The following is a 23,196-nucleotide window of genomic DNA, read 5'->3' as shown; positions in this document are numbered from 1 at the left end:
AAAACTACAAATGTTATCCAGTCTTATACACAAATACTCTTGAAGTTAGGGCTGCACGATATTGAAAAAATCTGATATTGCTATATTTTTTTTTTTCTGTGATTATGTATTGCGATATGAATATAATTTCACTAGATTAATTGAATAGCTCCATTTGAAAAATTTTAATTCATTTAGATAGATTGGGATGATCAAGTCTTTTTCTATGCAGTGCATTTGCATAAATTAGAGAAAATTACAAGCATATAAAAATATAACAGAGCAGAGATAACAGGTCAATCCGCTTGTTAAGTGTGACGTCACGCGAAGCGGCTACCGGGTCCAAGCGCTTAATTCAACTGAATGGGGAGACTCATGAAATGGTAATAATAAACGTTTACATGCGATTTAAAACTTTTGAAAATCACGATCACAATATATATATGTCCATGCCTAAAATCCGATGGCCAGAAAGTGATTCATTTTTTTATAAATGGTAAAATTTTTGGTATTTGTTATGCAGCAAGCCTAAAAACTTTTGTGTACACTATGACTTTATATAAAATTAAAAAACGTGATCATAAACGAATGGTTTCTCCACTCAAATGAATGGCGGCTTGGACCCTGAAACAGTTTTACATACGTCACCACTTAACAAGCGGATAAAAAGTGCTCTATGGTTTTCTGTATAGTGCAACCATGGTCATGTACAGAAATAGAACAATCAAGCATAAAATGATTCAGGCTGCATCCGAAACTGCCTACTACTCAGTAGGTACTGCATTTGAATTTAAACGTACTACTCAGCTCAGCTGTTAAAAAAGTATGTTCTATAAAGTATGATTGTGAAAAGTATGAATGGAATTCGGATGTACTACATCTGCCATTTTGTCATGGTCACATGACCTACCCTCATCAGTTGCGTCGCTTCATTCCCATTCACGAATTCTCTTGCGGGGCATCATGGAATAGCACAGCATGCATGGGATGTGCACTTTAGAATCTCGCCAGAAGTCATCCAGGTACTTGCATACTGATTTTCAAATTCTATGAATTAGGACATACAACTCTGCTCGCATACTGATTTTAGCGCACTATATAAGGCAAGGCAAGGCAAGGCAAGGCAAGTTTATTTATATAGCACATTTCATACACAGCGGCAATTCAAAGTGCTTTACATAAACAAGAATAAAAGAAACAAGTAAAAAAAAAATAAAAACAAATAATAAAACTGATTAAAAAACATAAAAACAGGTAAAATGTGATATAAAAGAATGAAGAAGAAGAGAAAAACATAATAGTGCAATCTGTCGGACGCAGCACAGTGCTCAGTCAGTAAAGCCACAGCTAAACAGATGTGTTTTCAGTCTTGATTTGAATGTGTCTAATGTTGGAGCACATCTGATCATTTCTGGAAGCTGATTCCAGCAGCGGGGGGCATAGTGGCTGAAAGCTGATTCACCCTGCTTTGATTGAACTCTTGGAACTTCTAGTTTATATGATCCTAAAGATCTGAGTGATCTGTTGGGTTTGTATTCAGTGAGCATATCTGTAATGTATTGAGGTCCTTGGCCATTTAGTGATTTATAGACCAGTAATAATACTTTAAAGTCTATTCTGAATGAAACTGGGAGCCAGTGTAGAGACCTGAGTACAGGTGTGATGTGCTCTGATTTTCTGGTTCTGGTCAGAATTCTGGCTGCAGCATTCTGGATGAGCTGCAACTGTCTGACTGTCTTTTTAGGAAGGCCAGTGAGGAGGCCGTTACAGTAATCCACCCTGCTGCTGATAATATAGTATGAAAGTATGCGGTTTCAGGCACAGCCATGGTCATCATTGTATAAATAATTTTAAAATAATAATACCTTTATCTTTTATTCTTTAATAAATAATCTAATCCTGCGATTGCGGATACACGCCCTACTTAATCTCACAGTCATACACGTTAAAAACAAAGCAAACAAGCAACTTCACAATAACTCAATAATGTGGTTCCTGAACATTCATTCATTTATTTTCTTTTCGGCTTACTCCAACCCTGCAATGTGACTACTGCAGATTTGCACATCGCAATATCAATCCAGAAACATTATATGGTGCATCCCTAGTTAGACCCGTTACAATAATCAATATATCGACTTATTGTGCACTATTTGTTTCTCAATAATTCTTGGTGTAGCAATATATATTTACAAATCCACAAATAACGTTAAAGCCATTTTACAAGGACATTTACATTTTACCTGACCGATGTCAAAGTAAATCATTGGACATTTACTTATTAGATAAATAAGACAGGGGAGTCCAAACTCGGTCCTGGAGTGCCAGTGTCCTGCACATGTTAGTTCCAACACCAATTAAACACAGCTGAACTAGCTAAGCAAGCTCTGTCTAGATATACTTGAAACCTCCAGGGAGGTGTAGGAGGAAGGGAGTTAGAGCTAAACTATGCAGAACACCAGCCCTCCAGTATATCGGACAACAAAAATTCTGTATTATGACAGGCCTAGCCTAGTTGTTGTGGAGAATTGTCATACGTTATGATATTTCTGAGTAAAAAATAAATAAATATGTGTCATATCCAAGATTGTGAGATTTCATATTTAAATAATATTTTTGCAGTTTATTAAAGTGACAGACATTTTCATTTGACGATTCGGAATACGCCTTCATTTGATTTATTCCTCCAAAATGGGCTCATTTCTGTAACATTCCACACTGTATAGAAAATCCATGTAATGACATTGCAGACGCCTCAATTAATCTAGGACACCTCAATCAATCAGCTTTCTTGCTCAAAACACAACATACAGCCAATCATTCTCTAAATCCCAAAGCGAAATAGCTCTGACATGTTAACAAGCTAATTTATGGTTCTATAGCATGTAATTAGCATTTATGTGGAGCTCTTGTTAGAGCATTAGAGTTGACGCGTCATGAATCTTGTTTACTGCTGTGCAGCTATAATGAGTGTAAATATTGTGCTTTCCAATAAGGCCATAAATGATGGATTTCCTCAAGGCATTTATAGATGCTTCTCTAAATGAGGCTCAATCAATTTTCAGTGTGTACGCATGCATTTAATGTGATTGGAAGCAACCATCACGCAAGAAGGCAATCTTCATCAGATTAATCCAGCATTTACAACAATAATGATTTGATTTTGATACTGAGATACTCTCAGTCGCATTACTACACATTATTATGTAAAAGAAAAAAAAACAAATAAGAAAGATATCTCTTTTAAACTGTGTATAAAGCTGCCAGTCATTATTGATGGTTATTCATTCATTTTCTTTTCGGCTTAGTCCCTTTATTAATCTGGGTCGCCACTGCGGAATGAACCGCCAACTTATCCAGCATGTTTTAAGCAGCGGATGCCCTTCCGGCTGCAACCCATCTCTGGGAAACATCCATACACACTCATTCACACTCAAAGACTACAGACAATTTAGCCTAGCCAATTCACCTGTACCGCATCTCTTTAGACTGTGGGGAAAACTTAAGTACCCGTGGAAACCGAACGCAGGGAGAACATGCAAACTGACCCAGCCAAGGCTTGAACCAGCGACCTTCTAGATGTGAGGCGACAGCACTACCTACTGCGCCACTGCGTTGCCTATTGATTGTTATTTAGTTTAATATGTTTTTCATGATAATGGTGACTGAAACCACAGATTTGTAAAGGTAAATGCATTAGTGAAAACAATGGTAAAACTTTATAATAAGGTTGTATCAGCTAACGCATTTAATAACCTGAACAAACGATGAAAAATACATTTATTACAGTATTTGTTAATGTTAGTTCACATTAATGAAAACACAGTTGTTCATTGTTGGTTCTTGTTAACCCACAGTGTGTTAACTCATGTATAGCATGCATTTGGATGTTAATAAGGCATCAGTAAATGTTAACCTAAGTGCTCTATAAGCTTCGTTCATGATTAGTACATGTTAGGAAGTACATTAAATAATGAAACCTTGTTGTAAAGTGTGAACAAAACAATTACGATATCCCAATTGCAGGTCATATTTCACCCAAAACATAAACGATACTTTCCATGAAGAAAATTAAACTTGCAGTGCATCCAGAGATTTTACTTGATTTATTGTAATTAGTTGTGATTACTGTAAGTAATATTGTGCTGAGTTTTTAATCTAATCACCAATCACCAATCTCGGTCCTGGAGGGCCGGTGTCAACTTGCCTCAACACACCTGCCTGGATGTTTCAAGTATACCTAGTAAGACCTTGATTAGCTTGTTCAGGTGTGTTTCATTAGGGTTGGAGCTAAAATCTGCCGGACACCGGCCCTCCAGGAACAAGTTTGGTGACCACTGATCTAAATGATCCTAAATGCATAAAATATTGTCACAATGCAATAAGCGTTTTGTATATATATTTTTTCTCTAAGCAAATATCACTTCATATGTCATGTTTCTTTGATTGTAGATGAAATGTGACCTGAACAAGTTTCAGTGAATAGGTATAAATATATTTTTAATTCTATCTGTACTTAAGTATATTCACTTGTATTATCAGTGTTGTTTAGGGATATTAATGATTACTCAATAGACCATAACCCCTTTCAATTGATCAAGGTCAAGGTATAGATTAGTCTGTCAAACTGTAAGGATACAATGAATACAATAAATAGAAAGGTTGGTTATTTTACTGCATGATGAGGAAAAATAGTGGTATTACAGATTTTAAAGAAAATATCTTAAAGGGGTTGTCCGGAGTGTATTTTGAATGTTTGGTTGTGTTTAAAAGATGCAAAGCAATGTGTGCTCATGCTTCATTTGTAAAAAATCATGTTATTTTTTATATGTCTTTGATTGCTATTCAGCTGACATGAAATGACTGTCATATTTCCTAGTTCCTCTGAAAGACTCACTCTGAAGAGGCGCTGATTGGTCAGTTAACATAATGTGCTGTGATTCACAAATCAGCTCCATGTCACCAGGAAAAACGTCACGCTCCTACAAGCACTTTTGACCTGTGTAAATACTGTCAGTCCGTGTAAGCCGTATCAGTTTGAGTCCGAATCAGGCATAAAATGACGCAGAGGACACTGCTAAACCTCACACCTGCTCTCTAAAATAAAATCAGACAAGTGTCTTTCACATATATTCGGGTTATAAGCATGTGCACATGATAGAGAGACACATATAGAGGTGAAGATTGTGGGTGTTAACATCGGTTTGACGGATAAATATGAATTTGTAGCTAAATTGTTAACGATGCCAAACAGCATTTCCGGTTGTTTACATCATTTGTATAACATACCGTTAACACTAAAAACTGTGCATATAACAGATCAATTTTATTTACAGGTTGTGGCTCACAATGAGCAATGTTGGATGGAGCTTTTAGGCGAATCTAGCACTGAACTAGGCAAGATTCTGGAAGCTGTCCTTTGTCAAATACTAACTATATATTTTTAAAATAATTCTCTGGAACTTTTAAAATAATTACTGGAATAATTTAAAGTAAATTGCAAGCACTTCTCTCTTTGTGTTGTGTCCTTTGGAAGCCCAAATGTAGAAACAGAAGAAGCTCTGTGGAAAGAGCAGCGTTTGGACGGCATTTTAGCTTTCTCTGCTTTAACAGTGCGTCCGGCCAAGCCCCTTTGCTGCGATGGTGAATGTGCGTAACCTGAAGTGTTTGTGGCTTCACTAACCCGGATGTATATTTTTGTAGTGCCCAAACTTCGTTCACTATAGTCTTTGCTAAGCGAACTCTTTAAAAGCCAAGGTCTCCCTTTGCATTGAACTTTGAGCATATTACATTTAAAGATATTGTTTATATATTCACATATCTACATTACACATTAAATAAAGTTTAAAATATGATATCCTAGTGGACCACCCCTGTAATATTAAAAGGAAACATAAGTTGACCACAGATCTTATCGATGTTGTAATGAATGCTCTTAAATAATGTGGCATAGTTGACAGCAAGCATAAGCTATTATTGAGGTTGTATGGTCTGTCATTTATAGTCTGTCCTTCACAAAAGCTTTAAACAGACGCGTGTGTGGTGACCATAGGTGGTGACCACAGTGATGTGAAGCCTATGAAGAGGCACCATTAACCTGTATCCTACTAAAAAAATTGTTTAGTTTTTTTTTTTTTAAATATAATGTTCCATTACTTAAAATGTCTTTTTTTTTTTTAGCTTATACGGTGCTCAGCATATATAAGAACACCGCTTACGAATCTATCCTTTAAATTCATATTTTAAATAAGAAGCTATACCATATTAAATTTGTGCATATACATTAGATTAGTCAGTACTGAAGCCAAGTCTGGAACTTATCTAACAAGATAACGTACGATAAAGGTCAAAAACTATTACACCCAAATTTATATGTTAGAGAAAAATATTAAATACAAATTTTAAAAAAAGAGGAAAAAACACGAGAAGCAAAAATACATTTAGTTAAAATGTTGAAGGTTCAAATTTTTTTTGCAATACTTTGCTTGAATTTAATTGTATCATATTTCAATTTCTAAAGATGCTCGGTGACTAAAATATTATTTCACTAAATATATCTGTTTAATAAATTTGTTTTATTTAAAAGCACCAAAACATATGACCTATATTCACAGAGAAAGGGATAAAAAATGTTAATTATTAAAATGGAGTGTACTTAATTATGCTGAGCACTGTATATACTGTAAAATGAATGCTTAGCTTATTTCAATGTGATTATTATGCAATTGCATGTTCAGCTTATTTTTTAGTAGCCTAGATTCGTAAACGATGTACAGTTGAAGTCAAAATTATTAGCCCCCTTTTGAAATAGTTTTTTCTTTTTAAAATATTTTCCAAATTACGTTTAAGCAAGGACTTGTTCCCAGTATATCTGATAATATTTTTTCTTCTGGGGAAAATCTTATTTGTTTTATTTCGGCGAGAATAAAAGCAGTTTTTAATTTTTTAAAAAACATTAAGGTCAAAATTATTAGCCTCTTTAAGCTTTAGTTTTTTCTATAGTCTACAGAACAAACCATCAATATACAATAACTTGCCAAATTATCCTAAACTGCCTAGTTAACCTAATTAACCTAGTTAAGCTTTTAAATGTCACTTTAAGCTAAATACAATATCTTAAAAAATATGTAGTAAAATAGTATTTACTATAATGGCAAAAATAAAATAAATCAGTCATTAGAAATTAGTTGAGGGGGGTAATAATTCTAAATAATTCAACTATAGTCTTTACAAGCAGATTGTTTATAAGGACTAGGCTACTAATAACTATAATTCTCCAAAAGGAAAAGGCTTGGATGGATTGTCAGTTCAATGTATCATATCATTCAAAACTTCATTGTGTTTATGATAGAGTGCTGATTAATTGATTCATTGATTGTTAATTTAAATGATCATCGATTATGGGATTTTGTAGAAACTGCCATTCCTAATGTGGTTATTAGAGTATGATTAGGTTTTGCTAATTCAATCTTCTTGCGAATTAGACAGAATAATACATTTCTTGTGAAATAAACATTCAAAAATGTCAATTAAAAATAAAACAAAGTCAATTAAAAATAAAAAACTGAAAAATTAAAGTTAATTATAAACGCATTCAAATGAAATTGGTATATAACACTATTAATAATAAAGTACATTCTTTTTTAAATGCACTTTTATCAAGAGTAAACGAGCAATAGTGACAACGTGTACATTGACATAAGTAATCAAATTATTTGCCTTAATTTGAATAAGACTAATATGATTAAGGTGTTTACATTGGTTGCTTTTTGAATGTTCCTTTCATGATCCTGTTTTACACATTATAGCACATAATTCGATTAACATAATTGCATCACCACGCTATCCATATTTCCTCCGGAATTTCATGTAATTTTGGGTGTTTCATTTGTAATTTGTTGACTTTGACTGCAGTTTGGCAATTTCAATTTCATTCTGGAACATTTCATGCATGCCCCCTGTCACAAACGAGATATTGGATGCGAGTATGAACTGCTGGAAGAGTGTTGTTTTAATGGAATTTGATATCGCATGCTGAATGGGAAGAAAAAACCTCCGCAATTCGCGATGCAGGTGTCTGTGATCCTTCACTGATTCAGTAGGTGCAGTGTCAAACAGCCGTGTGTGTTCAGACTATACTGTTGCAAAATGCGTTAAAAATCCTACACTATGCTAATAGTTTGATTAAGGTGTTTACATGTCTGTATACACTTCAATTACGCGACTAAAATCGGAATAATCCACATGTCTTACTCCGATTTCTGTTCAGTTCGATTATGAATTTAGTCAGATTAGGGTAATCGAAAATCACTGTTTACATGGTAGAGTCTTAATCAGAGTATTGTCTTAATCGTATTAAAACCTGATAATTGGTGTCCATGTAAACGTACTCAGGGTTATAAAACTAGGCAAAGTCTTATGGATTTTTCATAATGTTGTTTTAAAACATTGTCTGTCTTTTAAATATTTTGTGGCATTGCTATGGAATAAACTGCCTGTGGATATTAAACGTATTACAAATGTGGTTAGTTTTAGTTTCAATTCTGAAAGCTGGCTCTTAAGCAGGATAGTATGTTAATGGATTTTACAGTATTAAAATGTTTTTTTTTTTTTTGTGATCATCACAGCGTACTTGTTTCCAGGAGTAGTATTATCTACGCTTCACATCAAGGACCACAATGGAAATAAGTTTTGTTTTTAAAACTTTATTGTGTATATCTTTGATGACTGAAGTGTATCTACTTATTTTTTGTCAAAAAAAAAAATAAAAAATTTGACCCAAGTTTCTTTAAAACGGAAGACTTTATGCTTCTACTGGAGTAATTTGCTGGAGTAAATAACTTGTATATCATCCAGTACTTTATTGAAATTGCCTACAAACTAAATAAACAAACCAGATAAATAACAGAAGCTGTGTTTTTATAAAGCTAAAAGATATCAAATTCTCTTCCTCACCGCAAAACTTGCACAAGTCAAAAACTCAATCTAAATAAGTCTATTAAATAACATCAATGCAAGCAGAAATCTTGACATATGTGAGCTGAAGGTCACACGTAAGGAAACATATTAGGAAAATACCTGCTGTTCTGTCGGATCTCCAGTGTGGCTGAGTTTGCATTCTTCTTGCATTGACAAAATGTTTCTTCATCTTAATCTGACGGCAATAATCTGAGCAACAGGGAAATGCCCACTGCGTGCAACACGCATTACATACAAATGTCACCAAAAACGAACTGCTGCATTTGTTACTTTAGTTCTTCCTGTGGTTGTTTTACTCCTTCCCCTCACCGTTCACGAAACTGGTTTAACAGCCAGAGTGAGATGATGCTGGACAATGATTGTACGTACATGCTCACTGAAGACACCATAAACAACAGCTTAAAAGATGCCGATACCTCAAGAAGAAAAATCAGCACAGGAGCGGAAGCATTTCAAATGTTATGAATACACAGAATGACTAGCGAATAGGTAAAGGTGTACTGTATATAAGCATCTGAGCGAGAGATTAATGAGTGGGAGGCTTTCGCATGTGATACTATCAACAAACCAACCCACTTTCCAGTGCTCTTCTTCATATCTCTCTATCTCTCTTTCGTCTAAGTGTGAGAAGAGACTCTGGAAACCTTTGCTTTTGGGCATACAAATAATTAGACCTGGTTATGAATAAATAAAATTCAACAGACTACCCTCAAACAAATTATTTTGCTGCTTGTTCAGTCTACTTATTTAAAATAAGATAAATCTGCCTTTTAAAGCAAAAGCAGTTTAATTTTAAATTATTGGAACTGGAAGAAACCATGCTGTCAGTCAGTAGGGCTTGTTTCTAAATTCTATGCCTTCTTAGTTTACCTTGATTCCTCAGTTTATGATTCTTTGAAACCACTATGGGAACGGGACTTAGGAGTTCTGTTTATTTCTGAAGATTGGTCCAAGATCTGTGATAGTTCCAAAACGTACCTCGATTTCCAATAATGAACAAAATTGTAATTTTCTTCACAGAATTTATTTTACAACTGTATTTTGCATAAAATGTTCCCAGCTTGTTCCGACCTCATTTAAGAGCAAAACTTGTAAGGGCACATTTTTTCATGTATTTTGGTGAACATTCCTGTGTTCATATCCAAACATTTTGGAAAGCTTCTTTAATAAGGAGAAAATAGGAATATGTTTTATTTTCTCCCACTCATCTTTTTTTTTTTTTTTTTGAATGACATTCCTGAAGATCTTTTTGTCTCAGACGTCAAACCTTTTTGTTTACAACAGGCTATAAGCAGAGCTAGTGTTCTTCAGCCATTGATGAACTTTTGGGCGAAAGGTGTATGTGATTACTTTCAGTTTCATACAGTTCCTTTTAAAGCATCGATGTTGTAATGTGTTTCAAATATAATCAGTTAGACTTAAGCACCTATTTAATTGTTAAAGCGTGAAAAGTTCATTAGCAGCAGGCTAGTGCAGAAATTCCATTGAAAATACTGGGGTAAAATAAATTTCCATATTTTAAAGACGTGTCGAGGGAAAATATAATTTATTGCAGTGATTCTTGTTTGATCTAAAATCTACTTTATATTGCATCTCAGCCAGGCAGTGAGGATTGCTGTTTTCTAAAGAAATCTGATCTTAAACACTGCAATTTAGTATGGGATGACAATTAACCGGAAGCCCAGGGGCTGGCTGATTAAAAGTCTGTGTGCATATAGGCCACTCTTACATTTCTAGCTAAGAAATGTATATTACTAAAATGGTCTACTTCATTAATTCTAACTTTTTCCATGTGGATTTCTCAGTTGTCAGTCTTTCGTCCTTTGGAAACATTAACTTATGACCTCAACCACAAACAGGAAAAATTCAAGAGACTTTGGAAACCTACACAAATGTTGAGTTTTTATTATTTTTTTTAAGAGAGTTCTGGCTTCTTTTGTTTTGATTGTTTTTGTTTTGTTAAACCGATGCATTTGTAAATTTTATTAACAGTTTTCTCCATTGATTTGTCTTATTTCTTGAAACAAAAATTACAGAATCAAAATTCTAAGATCATTTGGCAAAACAAAGTTACAGTTAAGCACAACACTATGGCTTACTTGCAAAAGCTCACACCTTTCCCAAAACAGTTCACTCATGTGTCAAAACCAAATTTCCTTCTCATTTAAACAGCCACTGCCCCCAAAATGCTTCGTCCCTTTAGCATTGTGTAAGCACTGCAAGTCAAAATGTTTAGATGTTTTGTCATTATGGCCCAGGACCACTAAAATGTCCCTTATGTCCACCTTACAATCTTAGCCCAGTCCTTTATTGACAATGGTTACTGTACTGTTTTTGTCTAGCTAACAGAATACAAGTGTGTATAAAACTGAAAAAAAGAAATAGGGTTTTAGGGTAAGAGTAGCCTCCAAAGTTTGACGTCACACATTGCACTCATACTGCCAAGGAAAAGGTAACTCCTTTTATTTGTATTTTTATGTAATGATCAACCACACAAAGCAACTTCCACATATCAGAGCAAAAAGCTGGAATCCATTTTAATCAAATGTTCCAAGGATTCACCTACTGTATGGTATTCATGATATTATGGTCTTCTTGACTCATTTTGACAAATGAACAGACTATTGTGCATGTGATGACTTATACAATGAAATGACGCTGACACATTTTGCAGAGAACAACCATTAGACTGAGAATTACCAATCAGTTTAGATCAACAAGATCTATTCACTTGGAAATTGTGCTAAATATAGGCTATCTGTACTTAATCATTTGCAAAGATGTACTTAGACATTTGCAATTTAATGAAATGAATAAGAAATTAAATTCTGTTGTGTACAATTGCCAAGTGGTTTAGATGTTTGTCCATGTTGTTTTGAGAATGTAATTTCGGTTCAAGAAATGAGCCAAACCAATGGAGAAAAACTGTAATTGGCAGTTCTTGTGGTTCGTTTGCTTGTTTGTCTGATCGTCTTTGTTGTACTACTTGAACATACTTAAACTTAATCGATTTGTGTTGGAATTGTGTGGAACCCAGTGTTGTTTACAGTTGCTGGAAACAGTTTTTATCTGCTTTTGATTTCTGCGTACGCTGACTTACAATATTTCAACAGTTCAGGTCATAAACAAAGCCTTATTTTGTCACCTAAGCAAAACAAATGCAATTAAATTTATAAAAAAATGTTCATAAACTCAAGAATTGAGAGTGCATGCTTGTGCAGAAATTACCATTATATGATGCTTAAGTGCTGTGAAGGTGTTGCTATGCAGTTGCTAAGGTGTTCTGGGTGGTTGCAAAGTGGATTTCTAATGTCAAATCCCATTGGCTGTGTCTGAAATCACACACTTTTTAAGGGGACAGCCATTTGTAGTGGAAGTCGCTGAGTGCACTCATTCAGTCCTGTAATGCAACACAATTACAAATGTACACTCAGCGTCTAAAATAATACCACTGTGAGCGGCAGCTGAATGGATTCCTTTATGAGACCCATGAGGTACGCTAATAACTAAATGACATAATCATAATAAATGTATCACTTTAAGGACTTTCATAAGTCAATGCTGCAATTTTTACATTCCCCAGATTATATTTAATATGCACAATATTCTTTGCAGTTTTCACAATAAAATAACAATTACACTATCAAAAATATGTATTAATCATTCATAAAATGTATGATTGATCATGGGAGTTCGGAAACTGACATTCCTAGTGCAGTTAATGTAATGTAATGTGTATTTATATAGCACATTTATTATGTACGCCCATACACCCAAAGCTCTTCACAATCAAGGGGGGTGTGGTCTCCACACCACGACCAGTGTGCTGCATCCCCTTCGATGATATGACGACAGCCACAGTACAACAGCACCAGTGCTTACCACACACCAGCAATTGGGAGAGCGGAGAGACAGAGATACAGCCAATTTTGTGGGAAGGGACGATTGGGAGGCCATGATTAGTAAGGACCGATAGAGGGAATTTGGTACACACCTACTCTTTATGAGATGTGCCATGGGATTTTTAATGACCATTGAGAGTCAGGATCAGGTCTCATCTGAAAGACGACACTCACAGACAGTATAGTGTCAGTATATATTAGGACGCACACTGACTGCTGATCTCACTAACACCACTTCCAAAATAAACCCACAGTAGTTTTCCCATGTAGTCTCTCCGAACAGGCTCAGCCCTGCTTAGCTTCAATGAGTAACTAGTTTTGGGCTGCAGGGTGATATGGCTGTGGCTGCAATCATCATTCAGGTAGAAGTTCCATTTGAACTGAATAATGACAGTTTTAATTAAGACTTAATTATTCAATTGTTTAATTAAGCTTTGTACATGCTAGTTTTTATGACAGGATTTGAGATTAAGATTTGCATTACGACTAGAGCAGTCAGTTTGCTAAGATTTAGGGCTGCACTATTCTGGCTAAAATGAGAATCAAGATTTGTTTTTGCTTAAAATTAAGATCATGATTTTCTCAAGATTCTGTGGATGTAAAATAAATGTTAGTATTAGTAGGTTGTTGTTATTGCCATTCTCAAACATATGGTAAAAAAAAAATGATAATATTAGGCCTATGTGTAGGTCTACTGTTGGTTAAAATGCCACATTTTGTATAACTATGGAATGGTAGACTTGAACAGACTTGTTCTAAAAATGTCCTGGTCGTTAATACACAGTAAAGTGATGACATCAAAATAATACAACTATTCATAATATTGAAGTTGAATTATTGTGTTTGAGAGGTATGCTTGCAATCTGAAACTACTGGGAAAAACGGGAGTGTTGGCATATTACTGTAACTGTAATATGAAACGTGTTTCAGGCAGCCGCTGCGATCGAATTCTATACCACAGTTGGTGACCCTGGGATTAGGATTAGGAAAATAACAAATTGGGAGGGCGGTGGGAGATGGGTCTAAAATACAGGGAAAAACTCCTGGGAAAAACGGGAGTGTTGGCAGGTGTGCATTATATAGGCTAGAGTATTTATACTGACACTGCAAACGTTTACTCTCATGCACAACACTCTGTTTGTTATGAAAGAAAAAACATCAAATGCTTGTCGTAATTATAACTGTAAAATGTGATATGATCATTTAAAATATGTGGGCACTTTTGGTTTCTCTTTCACAGCTGAGGGTGCTCATGTCATGGCTGGCGTCACTTTGAGAATTAAAACGTACATACAAATCATACTTTCTGCACAACTTCCAGCACGGCTTTTTCTTTTTAAACTGAACGTTGTTTCCAATTTTATCACCTGTTATTTACAGCCTATGCAGGTTCTTTTCACTAGACATACAGTAGACACGCGCATGTCCTCTCAGTAATAAACAAACAGTGTATCAGCTCACATGTGATTTCAAGACCGCAAATACATCTTTATATGAAGACAGAAATGACAGTTTTGGGTAAATTATACCTTTAAATACCTTTAAGTAAGTGACTTTTATTGCCAATTGGAGATGTCCATGTTGCTGAGCAATGTGTATAAAACAATGTAAAGACTTGTGCGACCGCCCTTAAGCTTCTCTCCTGACCTTGAAAATATCATTGGCTGAATCATAGAAAAGCTGAATTAAAATTGTGTGTAGGGTCGAATCGAGATCACAATCTTTTTTTGATTGATCTTGCAGCCCTACTAAGTTTCAAACAAAAGTTTAGTACTAGTAGGACTCCTTAGTAGAAGCAGTAACACTAAATAAACAATTTTTTACATTTAAAGTAATATAAAAAAATAATATATTGTGCTCAGAATATGTATAACAAACCCCCCCACACCACATTCTATGATGCTTGATATATTTATCAAGCTCACTTCTCTTTTTTGGCCTTGTTTTTATGTCACTTTCCTGAAGCGGAGTTCTGCTTTGTGCTTCTCGCATGAGCATGATTGACTCCACAACAGAAAACGGTCACATGCTCAGCAGTGAGAAGCGGATAATAACACAATAGCATTTCTGTGCACACTTTTCTCAGTACAAGACAGTGTGGGTGGAAGTGAGGTCATCGTTTATAGACACAATCCACCGCTCACGCAAGGCTGCAGAGAGATGCCACTATCCTTAGGTGAGATAAATGACAACTCGCACTGTATTACTACAAACTATTAAAATAAAATGGCTATATTTATGCACAAATGTGAGATCATTTGTGACTTTTCTGCATACAAAATTATCTACTATAGATGAAGCGTTAATGACGATCATACCTTTTACAAACTACAGTCGCACCACCAGTATTTTGGAGCCATAGTATCACAATACTACCATAGTACCGGTAAACTGTGCAACCCTACTGAACTGTGATTTAGTTAATTATGATCCCAACTCAACATTGCACATCCTGCAATGTGACTATTGGGGATGTGGCTACATGGATATATGATTCAAATTGAACAGAACAGTCTAAACATTTATTTGTGATTAAACATTTTCACTCTCCAGTATCACATAACCCTAAAGAGTGACAATAATCCTACAGATATCAATCCAAAATAAGGACTTAGATTTCCTATTTCCTATTATTATCAGCATTAATGTAAAACAGTTAGGGTTAATTAGGGTTAGGGTGTTGCTTAATTTTTTCATTTTTGTTTTGCAGAAACCATCATAGACTAGAGTCATTTAAAAAAAAATGGTGCTTGCATACAGCGAGGATCCACTAAATTGACCCTAAAATAAATAAATGATGAGGAAAAACTAAAAACCTCACTAAAATATTAAGCTAAAACTACTTCCAATGCAGATCAGTAAGCATGAGACTTTTTAAAAGAGCGCGTATTCTGAAAGTAAATGTAAAAGTTCACCCCCAAAGCATGTCTATATTTAAAGAGAACCATCTGAAACAAAGTTTACATCGTGCTATTGATATAAACCACTTAAACCAAAGTGCTAAAGCAGTCTTAGCTGTCTGTGAAGGCTATTCACACTGCATACGTGTTATTAGGCATGTTAATGAGTCTTAACACTCCCTTGATCCAGTAAAGATATACTCCTCTGCTTAATCTGATAGCTGTGTACTGTTTGCTGGTGGCTAGACACCTATCACACACACACACAGATCTCCACCTGCTACCACCCTGACCCGTTTCCACATCCATCTGTTTCTGCATCTGTGTCTGTATTCGCAATAACACATCTGATTCACTCATCGCTAGGACTAGAGTACACAAAAAATTGCAGATTAAATATGTTACTGCTACAGGCTTTGCATAAAAGCATCATTCATATCCACCCACATTCTCTCCCAAACACACACACACGCATGCTTCAATGTTCAATGAGTTCGAAATAAATCTCCCTTGACAACAGCATGTCAAAAATACACATGCAATTTAAAAGCCGCAAGGTCTGTTGCAGTACACCTAAAGAGCTTCAAGAGCCACAGCCCTTTTCAACTGTGGTCAGCTGTGTGTGAACACGTTGCTGGTCTCTACATGGGAGGAAACACCACTGACCTGATGCGAGTCTTGGTTTGGATTTGAGATTTCCACTTCCTAGGAACAGAGCCGTCGTCCTTATCCAAAGAATCGCACCAGTCCTCTCATGAACCCTCCCTTTCTAGCCGTGCAACCACACACTCTGCATCCTCCATCCTTCCTCTCTCTCTCTCTCTTTCTATCTCTACACTTGCTTTACTGCTCCTCCTCCTCCTTTTTATTTCCCCCTTGCTTCCCCCCTGCCCGCAGAGTGTGTTTTCCGCTTTTCTCTCTCTCTCTTCCTCCACCGAGGATAATCACATTCCAGAGGAGGGACGGCATATGGCAGGGAAACGCCACACGCTCTTGTCTGTCCGTCTTTATGTGCCAATGTGTGTGCGTTTATTGCATGGACAATTACTCCTATTGTGATGTCTGAGGGGTTGGCCAACAAACAAGGGGGTGGGGTGGGGTTTAAGAGGAAAAACTAGGGGAATATTGATGAGTGGGTATGATATTTGGAGAATGCAAGCTCTTCTCTACTGATTGGTCGGGTCACTGGAGTCCATGTATCGTTTTATTTAAGCGGAGGGGTGAAAATGAGGCTGATTCTATTGGAGGGCACGCACTGGTCATGTGATGAAAGACGGACCGGGCCACATGGGAGGAATACAGATGAGTCAGTGATTTGTGGGGGAAGGAGAAGGGGAAGAGGGTGATGGGCACTGTCACCACCTACAATGTTCTCACACTATTGGATGATGAAACAAAGCGTGTATGTACTGTATAATATCAAAGTACAGTAGTGTGTTGTCCTTTATCAATATGGTAAAACCACTGTCCTATTTGGGTGCATATGAATGGGGATGAATTTATTAAACAAATAACTGTTTCAAAATTAATTATTTCTGAATGATTTGTGAAGGACACTGAAGATCAAATAAAAAGATTTTAAATGCAAAAACCTGACTTTTTCTTTTCCTAGTCATTTTCACCAGGGTCATATGTTTAGCTTCAGCGATTTCACTTGAATGGGAATGCAAAGGTTTAATGTCAGTTACTGAAATGCCTTACTTTCATTTGAAATTACTGACTTAAATATGGGATCCTGATCATTTAAAATAAAAAGATAACACATTTCAAATATATATATAAAAAAATATTCCTCAGAGATTTTGGTCCATATTGACATGATAGCATCACGCAGTTGCTGCAGATTTTTTGACTGCACAACATCCAGGGTGTGAATCTCTCGTTCCACCACATCCCAAAGGTGCTCTATTAGGATCTGGTGACTGCGGAGGCCATTTACAGTGAATATTTTTATGTTCAAGAAACCAGTCTGAAATGATTTGCTCTTTATCACATGGCATGTTATCCTGCTGGAAGTAGCCATCAGAAGATGGGTACACTGTGGTCATAAAGGGATGGACATGGTCAGCAACAATACTTGGGTAGGTTATGGCATTGTAACAATGTTCAATTGGTACTAATCTTCAAGGTTGGACATGTGGTGTGCTCAGAGATGCTCTTCTGCATACCTCAGTTGTAACGAGTGGTTATTAGAGTTATTGGAGTTTTCTTTCTATCAGCTTGAACCAGTCTGGACATTCTCCTCTGACTTCTGGCATCAAAAAAGCATTTGCGCCTACAGAACTGCCACTCACTGGATATTTTCTCTTTTTGGACCATTCTCTGTAAACCATAGAGATGTTTGTGCGTGAAAATCCCAGTAGAGCAGCAGTTTCTGAAATACTCAGGCCAGCCCGTCTGGCACCAAGAACCACGCCACGTTCAAAGTCATTTAAATCACCTTTCTTTGCCATTCTGAGGCTCAGTTTGAATTGCAGCAGATGGTCTTGATCATGTCTCAATGCCTAAATGCATGAAGTTGCTGCCATGTTATTGGCTGATTAGCAACTTGCATTAATGAGCAGTTGGACAGGTGTACCTAATCAAGTGCCCGATGAGTGTAAATAAGATATTTACAACTGGATACTGACGTGATATTCAAATTTCCACTGACTTTGTAGAATGGAGAACCCATCTAAATTAACCAAAACATTCTGACAGCTGTTTGCCTAAATCAGAGATGCCCAAACTAGGGCCTGCGGGCCAAAGTTGGCCCATGGTAAGCTGACTTAGCCCGCCATCTCATCTGAGAAGAAAGGGAGAAGCTTTTTTAAATTATGCTTTAAAAAACAGACACATGACAATAGATATTTATTAAAATATTAAATATTAAAATATTGCCAGATTGATAGAAGGTAAATAATAATAACTGCACAAAAAATAAGAAATAAAACAAACACACACACACAAAAAAAACAGGAGTATGAATGGTTAAATAAAATTCTTACAATTTCAAACATGCAGCGCCTTTACATTATTCAAAAATTTTGAAAAAAAGAGCACAGTTTTAATGGCCTTTCTATCAGCACTTTGTTGAATAGTACAGTTCCTTATAAAACAAAGTAAAACAGGGTTTTTTGTTGGAAATTTGACACTATTGAATATTAAACTTAATCAACAAAATAAATAGATGAGAAGGAGAAGGTTATTGTGTATGCCTTCAAGAGAGAGCGTCTTTTCTAATTTAAAGTAATCTTTTGTTTGTTTGTTTATTTCATTGTTGAGCTACAATAAAGCAAACTGAAATTAAATGTTGTGTAATCAGTTTTTTAAAGAGATAGAGGATAGTGCACAATGCACAAGAAGATGGAGGGCAATGCATAAGACATCAATGACATCGACATCGATGATCAAATCAATGAAAAGCTCACCACTCTTAATCAAGTTTGGTTTTTGGCCCTTCATTAGACAAAGTCTGGGCATCCCTGGCCAAGATGAAGACCAAACGAATGACAGTGCAATAGAAATTAATAATTCAAACATTTGCACCACTGCAACGTCACTAACTCATTCAAGTTCACCAAAAAGACTGGTCGTCAATAAAAGACAAATGTAGATCACAGCATCATGCAGAGAATATCAACCGGGCAACTGGTTCAACACTGCAGCTAAGACGGCTAGCCAGATCAGCACTGAAAAAGGTAGCATCTACATATATTGAGACGCAATGTTTCAATTCAGAAAATGTGCATGTTGACAACTGGTCCAAAGTTCACTCTAAGATAAAAGTGAGTTTCATTTATTAGGTTCCAATGGAAAATATTATGTTCTTTATCAAACTGGGGAAAGACTGAAGCCAAGTTTTCTAAAGACATCAGTGAAAATTGGAAGAGGAGGTTTCATAGTTTGGTGGGGATTTCTGCAGCAGAAGTTCATCTTGTTTGTCTAAATGTTTATCAAAAACTTCTTCAGCAACATGTCTTTTCTTCCCTGTTATCCAGCAAATTTCATGCAGGTAGCAAATTCATGCATGCAGGTAGCAAAATAGGCATCTCCTTGAAGCCAAATACATTGAAATAATGGAACTGCAGCCCAGAGTCCTGATCTAAACCTGTTTGAAAATCTCTAGAAAATACAAAGTGGTGGCTAAAAAACACCCTACTCTGGATGTGACCGGAAAACAGACTGTACAAGAATTAGATTGTCACAAAACAGTGTTTTTTTTTTTTTTAAATGACAAGGAAACAGATTAAATGTGATTGTAAATAGTTATTTAAAATCTCAATGTTATAATTCTCCTTTTGAATTAATTATAGTTTCTGATGGCTGTAAAGTTGCTCTATGATGCAGTAAAGCCTGAGGTGGCAGTGTCTCAATGAATTACCAACATCCCTGCAAATATATCCACACCCAAACACACACACAAACACTTCAATATTTTATCATGGATGTTATAATTATTTCTGTCATATATCTTGGTGTGTTGACCCTGGTGCTAATTCTCCCAGTCAGCCTAAACACTACTGACCTCTTTCTAGCCACACTTCTTCTTGTAGTCCTTAGTTCTCACTCACTCGTCTGACAACTTACTCATCACACGCAAATGAATGCCACCATTCTTGCCCTTTGACAACTACACTTTATTAAGGTCACATCCCAGCAAACGAACACAGCTCGTTTCCTCATCTCCCCCTCATCTCCTTTTCCATCAATACGGTCACTCCTCCCCCTCCATGACTGGTAGTAAATGGAGCCCGAGGCTATGTCTTCACACTGACATTATTCCCTGCAGATGCGTCTGAATGATCCTTTGACGTGCTGATTTCAAAGTCAACATAATTTAGACCACACAGACTGTACTAATGTATTCATTAGGCCTAAACGTAGGGTGCTTCTATAAATAAAAAACAGATAAATATTTTAATGTAACTAATGCTTTCATATGTTTATGCATTCATCCATCTTTCAGTCTGTCCACTCATCTATCCATCTGTCTATCCATCCATCCATCCATATTTTTATCAATCCATTGAAACATACATCAATCTGTCTGTCTATCTATGTCTGTCTGTCTGTCCGTCCATCCACCCATCAAATATTCCATCCATCCATCCCACCCAACCATCTATCCAACTGTCCATTTTTCTATCAACCTGTCAGCCAAGACTAATCCATTTATCAGTAAAACCATCCTTCCATTTATCCTCATTCATCCATCCATCCATCACTTTATTCCTCCATCCATCCATGCATCAATCTGACTATCAAATATTCCATCCATCCTATTCAACCAATAATCAAGCTGTTCATTCTTCTGTCCATCTGTCAATCATTCATCCTGTACACAAATCCATTTATCAGTAAATCCATCCATCCATGTTCATTTATTCATTTACCCACCCATCCCTCCATCCATCAACTTTTGCATGCATCTACCTGGCTGCCTATCTACAGCAGGGGTGACCAACCCTGTTCCTGGAGATCGACCTACCTGCAGATTTCAGTTGCAACACATATCAAACCAACACAATCTCACGGCAATTCGTAACTTTTTGATTTAGTGGCTAATTCGTATGAATTCGTATGATCTAATTCGTTCAATTTAGTACGACTTGCTCATCCCCCAATAATGGTTGGGTTTAGGGGTGGGGTAAGGTGCCACGCCTCCTTTTTAAAATCTACAATTTCGTACGACTGAACTCGTACGAATTAGCCACTAAACTGGCAAAACGTAAAATACTTACGTTTTCTCGTGAGATCACACCTGCCTGTAATTATCAAGTGGTGTTCAGGTCCTAATTAATTGGTTCAGGTGTGTTTGATCAGGGTTATAGCTGAACTTTACAGGTAGGTCGATCTCCAGCAAAAGGGTTGAGCACCACTGATCTACAGTATTCACACATCTATTCAAGGCCAAATCTTGGATTTAAAGGGGTAATTAATCTGAAACTGAAAGTTCTATCATTGTTTACTCACCCTTCACTTGTCACACACTTGTTTGACTTGAAGTTCTGTTGTGTGTTTTCGCTGAACTCAATGATTCCAGGTTTTCAGCTAATTTAAGAAGCAATTTTCCTTTTTGGGTGAACTATCCCTTACAACAAAGTTACAACACACAAAAACAAACAAGCAAAAAAAAAATTATAATAAAATAAAATAAAAACTCTTATGTTTTTTTATGTTTTCTTCCCCCATCTATGAGGTAAATCCAGCAGGAAATACTAGCTCACAGTACTGACATAAATAATATAGATAAATGAAACCAGGAGGTTAACCCAGATGTTTTAATAAAAAGTGCTTTCAGGATTTCTGTTGCACATTTGTCATACGTTATGTACCCGCGTCATAGCATAACTAAATTGACAACGACTGTAAAACTCTGCTGGCTCACTAATATTGTTTACTACACAAGTCTATTAGGACAGTACTCTATTATTGAAATCATGAACCTGTTATTTGCTGCCATTTCAAGAGCAAATGAAATCAAAACAAAGCAATCAAACAATTCATCTATCATCTCATCTGTCTGTTGTAATGAAAAAATAAATAAATAGGTTAAGTCGCTGAAACTGTACCACCACACAATGCGGGTATTTGTTCTTAAAAAGAGACTTCATTAATATTCAAAATTAACAGCTTGCAGGGGAAAAAAAACCTTCCTGACTTTATTATAAATTCACCAGACGACCAAAATAACATCCCAGCGTGGATAACAACACAAACAAGCTTGTTCAGATTTCCTGTTAGACAGCTTTGTGTGGGTGTGAGTTTGACAAAAAAAAAAAAAAAAATCTTCCTCAGCTTGGCCCAGTTATTACCAACAGTCAAATCTTGAGTGAAAAACTGAGTTTATGCTTGCCATGTAACTATTTCCATAAAAAAAAAACAATATTTTAATAATAGTATAAATAATACAGACATCTTTTTTACACTGCTCAAACATACACAATAATCATTAAACACAAATAACAAGGCAACACATACTTGTCACTTATTCTGGGAACTGTGTTTGTGAAGCATTCTTTTATAATGACTATATGAATGACAGTGCAGTGAGTTATTGCAGACTTTACAGGCTTCTGTACGAATGTCAGAGCATTTCTGCCCCCTACTGGACTGTAAGACGCTTATTTAAATTTTCCTTTTTTTTCTTGTTGAAAAGAGAAATAGATTTAAAAAAATGCTCAAAAATAGATAAATCAACAGGGTTCCCATTAAAGCGAAGTCACAAATTTCCCTGATTTTCAGTGACTAAAAGGCTAAATTTCTTATCCACCTTAATTTTCAAATAAGAGGAACACGGCCATTTTAACTCAAAAGTGTTAAGATCAATAACTTCCATGATTTATTAGCAAAAAAACTTGCACTGCGTGATATTATAACCTTTTTTTGTCATACAGTTTTAATATATTTGAAGTTAACATGCTGGAAAGGAATAAAATGGCACCAAAAAAAAA

At 35.9% G+C, this 23,196-nt stretch overlaps 1 protein-coding gene across 9 annotated transcripts in view; it reads right to left on the bottom strand.

Annotated features, from left to right (window-relative positions):
• The window catches only part of fgd4a (FYVE, RhoGEF and PH domain containing 4a), a 102,903-nt gene that overhangs the window by 64,527 nt on the left and 15,180 nt on the right, over positions 1–23,196 (bottom strand). The window contains exon 1 of one of the 9 annotated variants that reach the window (XM_087292074.1): positions 16,427–16,600. Coding sequence is in view for 1 of the 3 variants with exons in the window: in XM_087292066.1 (XP_087148192.1) it covers positions 9,058–9,127 (70 nt within the window). In the remaining 2 variants the exon portion in view is untranslated. 9 annotated transcript variants of the gene reach the window in all.

Source organism: Danio rerio, chromosome 18, assembly GCF_052040795.2.
Source record: "Danio rerio strain M-AB ecotype USA chromosome 18, GRCz13ab, whole genome shotgun sequence".
NCBI classification, from domain to species: Eukaryota; Metazoa; Chordata; class Actinopteri; order Cypriniformes; family Danionidae; genus Danio; species Danio rerio.
Note: the sequence above shows the minus strand (reverse complement) of the source record. Positions and strands in the feature narration are given on the sequence as shown.